Source organism: Barbus barbus (assembly GCF_936440315.1).
Source record: "Barbus barbus genome assembly, chromosome: 30".
Lineage (NCBI taxonomy): Eukaryota > Metazoa > Chordata > Actinopteri > Cypriniformes > Cyprinidae > Barbus > Barbus barbus.
This window is the reverse complement of record NC_136758.1, coordinates 22,312,903-22,321,406: the sequence shown is the minus strand read 5'-3', so window position 1 is coordinate 22,321,406 and position 8,504 is coordinate 22,312,903. Positions and strand designations below refer to the sequence as shown.

General features: G+C 38.1%; 1 protein-coding gene across 2 annotated transcripts in view; it reads left to right on the top strand.

Annotated features, from left to right (window-relative positions):
• The first annotated feature begins 1,128 nt into the window (after positions 1-1,128).
• Positions 1,129-8,504, top strand: part of LOC306850743 (kinesin-like protein KIF13B) — a 43,765-nt gene continuing 36,389 nt past the window's right edge. For both annotated transcript variants that reach the window (XM_079386582.1, XM_079386581.1), the window contains exons 1-2: positions 1,129-1,292; positions 4,468-4,552. In XM_079386582.1, the coding sequence (XP_079242708.1) occupies positions 1,223-1,292; positions 4,468-4,552 (155 nt within the window). In that variant the 5' untranslated portion in view covers positions 1,129-1,222. The remainder of the gene's footprint in view (positions 1,293-4,467; positions 4,553-8,504) is intronic.

The following is an 8,504-nucleotide window of genomic DNA, read 5'->3' as shown; positions in this document are numbered from 1 at the left end:
GTAGTTTTGTTATTGTATGACTGGTTAGTTGATGATTAATTATTAACAACAACAACAACAACAATGATCATTCTTAGTGAATGTATGAAATCACTTTATTAATAATTTTATTTGCGTTATTATTTTAAGGACTTTTACTTTGAAAGATGAACTTCCGCTGGGCGTCTTAGATCACCGTTAACGTCACTGGCTTCACGCTGCTCAGTCATGGAATAAAGCGGCTGCTTATAACGACCGTAACATCCACGCTGGAGTCCTTAAATCAGTCCAATCTTCATTTTACCGGATTCGCTAATTTTGCTAGTCTCGTCTCCGTCATATTGGATATTAACCCAGAAGATTTGCCTTGGTGGATGGGAATGTAGAGCAGCACCGTTGTTTTAATCAGCTCGTGAAGTTGGACCCAGCCTGAAAAAAAAAATCAAAATTCAACAAATACGTATCAGATGCGGTGGGATCTCCTACCATTTCAACAATTCGCGATCAAACTGCCAGTTTAGGATTTTTAGGATTTTTCTCAGTCGTTGACATTTACATTAATGCTATTTCTGTCTAAAACCGTGTAGTTTGCTATTTTGTTGATGTAAAAGTGCATTTAACAGCCTAACATCTAGTAGGCCTGTGCATTGCGAATATTGTCTTATTTGTTTGATATATTTTTGGATAAACATTGCACTTTACTCAGATATAAATGCGATTAAACCGGCAGTTCTGCAGTGTTTCCTGGATTAAAACACCTGAAGGGATATATTTGTTTTTTATAAATGCAAAATGCGGTAGGTAATAGACACTCACAGCCAGGCATGAATTATTTAAACCCTGCTTACTTCTTAGTTACTCGGTTTCCTGTCGGACAAAAGTCTTGATATTTGCAGTTTGACCCAGTGTGAGTGTGACAGGGATCCAGGAGGGAGTTGGCTTTGCTCTCGACTCTTGTTTTTGATCCAGCTAAATCTCCAGCTGTCAAGACATTCCGATAAACTTTTCTTTTATGTTATTAAAAGCGACAATGTCTTTATTGTGCCGCTCAAAACGCAGAAAAACCACCCAGTAAGGACGATGCTGGCCATTTTTGGACAAGACACGCTTCAGATATCACAGATTATCCGGGACTCCTGTGACAGGCATATCTAGATGAGTTTTATTTTATGAACTCGTAGCTGTCAGGAAGCATTTCGGTCGTTTTATAATACGTCTTCTCGTGGATATATCGATATACATCATGGGCGACGCTAATTTGAACGACTCCAACGTGAAGGTGGCGGTTCGGGTCCGGCCCATGAACCGGAGAGGTGAGTCCAGTTCAGTTCTGTCACTTGATCACATGCAGCCTGTATTTCAACACTCTCTTAGACGTTATTGTCCCTGTGGTCCTCAGAAGCTGGCTAGCCAGTCAGCACACTAGGTGTGGGGTTTGACAAAGTTCTGAGAAAGTCTATCTGTCTATCAATCACCCATCCATCCATCCATCTATGACCACATAAACTTTGTAGCTATATATGATACATGCTAGATCTTTCTCTCTTTCCATCCATCTATCTATCTGTCTAGAGGACACCTCATTAATGTCATGCATACGGTTTAATTAAATTTCCTTTTTTCTGTTCACCTTTTCATTTTCTCCAAGATTATTTGCATGATTACTCTTTCACATGAACACATGACATTAAAGCAGGTCTTGCCGTGGGATGTGTCTTGGTAAAACCACCAAAGCGTGAAATCTTTGCTGTATTGTAGTGACGCGGTCACCTGTCCGACTGGAGTGTAACATTCGGTCACAAGACTCAGGCACTGATCGTGTGCTGACAGCCTGTGTGAGCTTTCTGAGTCACATATCCTTTAAAACACTTCCCAGTCTCCGTTTGTAATGCCACTATTCTGACCTTCATTATTGTATTATTCCAGTTCCAAAGACTTTTCAGATGTTATTATGATCATACGACATAGAGCACTTGAATTTGTAAGTTTCTAAATGACACTTAACTTTCTGTTTTACTTGCGCTGTCTCTCTCTGTCTCTTTCTTTTTATTTTGGACAAAGGCAGGAAGGGAGTCTGAATGGACTATTTGCCGACGTTGCATAACCGAACATGTTCCCATGGCCAAATGTGTTTGGATTCCTCTAAGGAATCTATAATATTCTAAGACTATGTAAAGATAATTTCACAAAACCTTTTTGGTGGATAAAGGGATATAGAGGTTTAAATAGTTAATGATTTACCGGTTTAGTTGAGTACACCAATTGCCTCATTCCCTTCTCGCATAGCCTGAAGATGGTAGTTACAGTTTCATGTAACTAACTGAACCGTGCATTGGTTAATAGTTTTACTTCCATGAACTTGTATGGAAAAATTATTATAGGAATTAGCTTCAGGGCATTGTCACTGCCTTTTGTTCACTGTAATAGTCACTTGGTCTTTGTGTTATTGTGTTCAGGATTCTGTCAGTCTTTCCACTTCGTCACTGTTGCCAAGATTACATGTGCTTATCGCTCTCACCTGAGTGACATAATGCAGGAAATTCAGATTTTTGGACTGGCTAGCTGTGGTAAATCCAGATGGGTCTCCTTATTGGACGTTGGCCACCAATGCTGGGAGGAAACCAGTTGTTTCCTGCTTTAACAGGAAGTTGTTACAGCTAGTGTGGCTTTGGAGTGCATCCTTTCCAAGGATTTCTGAGTCAGCTGCAGATGCTTTCCACTTCTCTGTTGTTGTCAGTAGGAGAGTTTGTTGGTTTCAGACATGCTTTGGCCTGCTGTCGGATTGGGTGTGTTAGTATTAGGCCGTTCCCTTTGTTCGTCAGCAGTGCATCATAAACTTTCAGCTGACCGAACTGCAAAACTTTATTTGGAATCCATTTATTGGACCGGAAGCTGCTTTGGCAACAGGCTGCTTCTGACATGGTGTTTGAAGGAATGCTGTTACAGGTTCTTCCCACTGTTGCTGTCAGAGTGAAGACTCTGGCCAAGCTGAGACCCGAGCCAATCCCAGGGTTCAACATTAAGGATGGCATGTGGCCAGTGTGAGAGAGTTTCGTGCCAGTTCATGGAAGTGTCACTTGAACTATATAGCCAGTGCTGTGTTGTCACTGGATCTTGTGTTCATTGACCATGTTTCTGTTTTTTTATGTCTCGCAGCCTAAACTAAACATTTTCTGTGAGTTAAAAAAGGACCAAAAAATGCTTTAATTTCTTAATTTACTTAAGAAATACTACTATCCAATATCTATAATATTTTGTGTATACATTATTTAAATTTTTATTTATTATTTCTAATTATTTTCATGTATTTGTGCACATAAATATTATTTATTTATTTAAATAATTTTCTTTGCCAGCTATTCAGTTTGGTCCAATTTTTTTTCCCATATTGAATCAAATTATTCCAATGTTTTAATTGGAATAATTCAATGCAGACACACAACCAAATCCACTGATGGTATATGCCACATTTTTCATCATCTGGTCAATTTTGCAGAATAATCCGAGACAGATCATTCACTGTTCTTACTTATTACATTTACATTTTACATTTTATTCATTTAGCTGACTCTTTTATCCAAAGCGACTTACAATTGCTATATATGTCAGAGGTCGCACGCCTCTGGAGCAACTAGGGGTTAAGTGTCTTGCTCAGGGACACATTGGTGTCTCACAGTGGATTCGAACCCGGGTCTCTCACACCAAAGGCATGTGTCTTATCCACTGCGCCATCACCACCCCATATTACATGACTACATTCCAAATGAATACATAATTGGACATGAGATTGATTTTTGCTTTAAATTATCTTCACATTTGAGAACTGTGGCATCTCATGACCTGCTGATGAGTTTATTGCACTTTCACACTGAAATCATTGAATTCAATTTTGGAGAAATATGGATTTGGAAATAGTTGGTTAGCAAAATGATTGATTATGGCATCTGGCATGTTTACAATCGTTGCTTTAGTTTCACAGATTTTTTTTTGCTAATGTAGTTAACAGCCTGTCAAGGGAGATTATAGTTTGATTGTCCTGAAATGGCATTTAATATCCCATCTGAGGACGTGAGTCTGTAAATCTGGTTTTCTCTGAACTCTGAAAATCTTCTATATCTGTGAGAATAGTGGTGGCTGATTTCAGGAACACTCTCTGTGTCAGAATGCTGGTTTGGTTTCAGTCCTCGAGCAGCATCTCCTGCTGTGAAATAACCCCCTGTTATTGATTTTAGCCTTTTGTTCTGCATAATAAGGATGACTGGGAACTCAATAGGTCATAAGATTGTCTTATTAGATACATCTAAGTGACAGAGAAGGGACAAACATATTTAGAGTAGCAATTCCATAGTATATTTGCTTCATCTGATCAGTTTAGTGGCATTGTATCCTTTTTTTTAATATTCCAACAACTTAATGCAGCACAAAATAAATTGAAAATTCATATTCTTTGGTCCTTACATTGCCTCAATGTGTTTTTGTTTCTAACAGAAAAGGACCTGAACACAAAATGTGTTGTGGAAATGGAGGGGAATCAAACATATCTGTACCCGGCAAACCTAGGAAAAGATTCCAGGTAAGTTAAATTGGAAAATCTGACATACTATATTAATACTTTTATTCAGCAAGTATGCATTAAATGATCTGTTTCAAATAAACGCTGTTCCTTTGACCTTTCTATTCATCAAAAAGTCCTGAAAAATGTAACGGTGTTTCCAAAAAATATTAAGCAGCAACTGTTTTCACCAGTGATGATGATAATAATAAGAAATGTTTTTTGAGCACAACATCAGAATTAGAATGATTTCTGGAGTAATGGCTGCTGAAAATCTGCTTTGCTATCACAGGAATAAACTTCAAAAACAAACAAAAAAATTCAAAAACGCTAAAAATGTTACTCACACCAAACTGCACAGCAGTTTAGATTTACTAACATTGTGATTTGTTCAGAGTAGCATACTACTAGCATGCAGAATACCCAATGACCTACTAGATTTGCATACTGCAGTGGTTACTGTATCCCACAATGCTTTTCTCTCAACTTGGCTTCCTTCTCCAGAGTAATGAAGCAGAAGTAATATCTGCTGCTTTTTATAACATCTTTTTCTTGACTTGTTATTTGATCAGATTGATCAGTGCAAATAATTTGATTTAAAATAACCATTTCTTTCTCCAAGATGAAGAATCGAGTCATTTGAACTCATAATATAATATATACAGCATAGTACTGTTTAAAATGTTCTGAACACATAATACCTAAACAGTAATATATAATGTATATACAGTAGTATGCTGTAAACTAGAATTCCATTCCAAACAAGTCCGGTATTTGTTTCTCTTCCTCTCTCAATCAAATATTTCATGTTTGGGACCCTTTGTGAGATAGCTGAGATCAGGGACTTTGAGAACGGGTGTATCATTGTGGCTTTCGGTCGGTCGGCTCGTACGATGGGGGCTGAGGGAGAACAGGAATGTGGACGTGCAGTTCTCTTTAACGTAGCCTGCTGTTCGCTCCGTCCTGCCGTGTGTCGGGGCATAACTCTCCTCCGTATGACTTCCTCTCTTTTTCTCTGCCCTCTGTTGTCACGGAAACGCAGAAGGAGAGTTAACCCTAGGTCATCCATAGCTGAGGAGCTCTTGTGTCTGGAAAAAGGGGAAAATACAAGCTAGCTTTAGCATCTGTCGGCCATAAACATTTCCTCTGACTTTTATGGTGGGTAAACAAGAGAGCGCAATTATTTTTTTCCCTCTGCTTTTCTCTTGTCATGCAGTGCAAACAAAGACAGAGGTTGAACAGGTTTTAAACTTGGAAGTCAATGGTCGAGCCGCCTGCTGCCTTCGCACAACAGACAGTTTAATTGTAGCGTTGAGTTCATGTGTCGTGCTGCGCTCAATCGCTGACCCCGTTAATGGCCCCTGCGATGCAGATGCCTCAAATGGCAAGGTTCACATGACCAAAATAGCCTTATTTATGCAGATTATTGCTGGCATTTTGTATTAATTACGATCTGTCAGGCGCTACAACACATTCCAGACCATCTTTTTATGATGGCTACACATGCCTGTTTATATGTCAGTGTATATTTGTCTTTCAGTCCTTTGTGTGCTTATACCTCTCTCTGCATGTCCGATGGCATCATGTACTCAGGCTGAATGAATCTTAGTGCCTGTCCATTTACTTTAATGAAAGAAAATAACATTTGAAAGGTTTTATGTTTGCAAGCAGCTCCTAGGGGTGTTTTGGATGGATTGAGCATTAAACACACCCAGACATGAGCAATAAGTATCTTTACCAGAAGTTTGTATGTGCCTGGCAAATCGATGTATTTATGAATTATGATAAAAATAGCATATTTTTAGAAAAATCCCTGTGTCATTCATAACGACCAATAATTGCTTGTCGCTCCCAACTATTTCAGTATTATTAACAGTATTTTGCAGCTGTGCCCTTTAGTGTAAGGCACGTGTTAGATTGTTAATTTAAGGAGTTGCCAGCACATCACAGCACCATCCCACCTAAATACACCAAAGAGCACCGGAGAGACAGGGCGTGTTTTTGGCAGACAGGAAATCAGTCAGACATACAGTAGTCAGAATGAGTTCAGGTGTGTTGAGGACTCAGCACTGTTTCTAACAGGAACCGCCACCCTGTGTATCAAAGTTCCTTTACATGGAGCTCTATTAGTGAGTGCAGTGATGCACAGATGCCTTAAGTGCTAGACACATTCTCATATTTATGTAGAAACAACTTCAAAAGCATATTCAGATATCTGAATGCTTCTTGAGTAGGCATGTATGTGATGCATGTCATGAGGTCGCTGAACAGTGCTCTAAGATGTTTTTCTAATTTTATTTAATCAAGTTATAGACAGTAGTTTAGATCCTCCTATCTTACAGTATGCAGTGTTAAAATTACGACTTTGAGATTGTAATGTTTATTACATGTTTTCCAGGAAAAATATTTAATCTTTAAAAAAAGATAAATGTACTTTATAGTAACACTGCATAAAATAAGTCGTTATGTTTTCATAGATTTTTTTTTTTTTTGTGTGTGTGTTTTGATTAACTTGTTTTTAACTTATTTATACTTAAAACAAGAGAAAAAAATACATAGATGCATTATCTTTTCTTTTTTTTTTCCTATGCAGTGCTGCTTCAAGTAAATTTATTTTGTTTCAAGGATGTTTAGATATTTTAACTGGAAAATTGGACATGCTTGTTAAGAGTAGTTTTCTTTTTTTTTATAATATTGCAACAAATATAAAGGGCTGTTCACACCAATAATGATAACTAGCGTCCACACCAACAGATGATAACATTTTAATTATTTTAATTGCGTGCTGCAGTTATAGACCGTTTTTTTAATATTTATATATATATCATATATATATATATATACTCTCCTGTCATCGTAGAATTAGAATGATTATTAAAACCTTATATAAGACAATAGCTGTCATTCAATAATAATTGCATAGTTTATTCATATTTATACTTTCTGCCTAATTCACACCACATGCGTATGCACATGAATGTGTTCTTAACCACATTCTAATGTTAATGAATTTGGAGTATTCTAAATGAGCGACCTTATGCCCGAGGTTAGTCATTTTGCATAAAACACTCCCAAACTATTGCAACACAACCTTTCCTTTACAGCTTTTTGTCAATCTCATATGACGCTCTCCAAAGACACGCTCTCACCTGAGAGACGTACAGCAAGCTCCTTGAGCAATGCCAAGGGTGCAGTTCTCAAAAGTAGTTCAAACACAAATCACTTTTAATGCAGATCCAGATTACACACTCATTAGCCAACTCTGGATACGCGTATCTGTGTTGTTATTCATAGAAATTGTGCACCTCCAGCTGTAATGCAGCTTTTCTCTTTCACTATATGTATATGATGAAATGTGTATATATAATCTATATATTCTCTCTCTACAATCTTACAATGGCTAATGCCTACTTGCCAACTTCTACAATATAGCAAATCGGTGAAAATGACTGGATGAGCGTCATATAATCTTAATGAACACAGCTGATTAAGTTTAATTGTGCACTTTTCATTACACTACTTTTGTAGTTACCAAGACACTGAGTCACAATTGGGCACCTTTATCTTAAGAAATTTCTGTATCATGTGAAAGATGTGCCCTAGAGTGCATCCTGTTGCCCTCGGCCTGCTCAAGAGCATTAAGTTCAAGCATGAGACCACATCTGTCGGTGCACATACATTCATTAGGACATATCTAGTGGATCATAATTTAGGTCAAGGGTACAAAACGTGATCTTTCCAAGTCACAAGCAGCGTATATGCGAGCAACCGGAGCGGAATCACATTTTTTAAAAATGACTCGTAGTTCATGTGCGTCCGTGTGCACGGTCAGGTTGTCTTTCTGACTAACCCATCATGCAAACGCCAACCACGAGGTGTTAGACGGCGTTTGGCACAACCCTCGGTCTCTGGCATACTCGCACTGACAGCTGTCACCGTAGCGTACATCACTAACCCATGAGAAAGCTGCAGT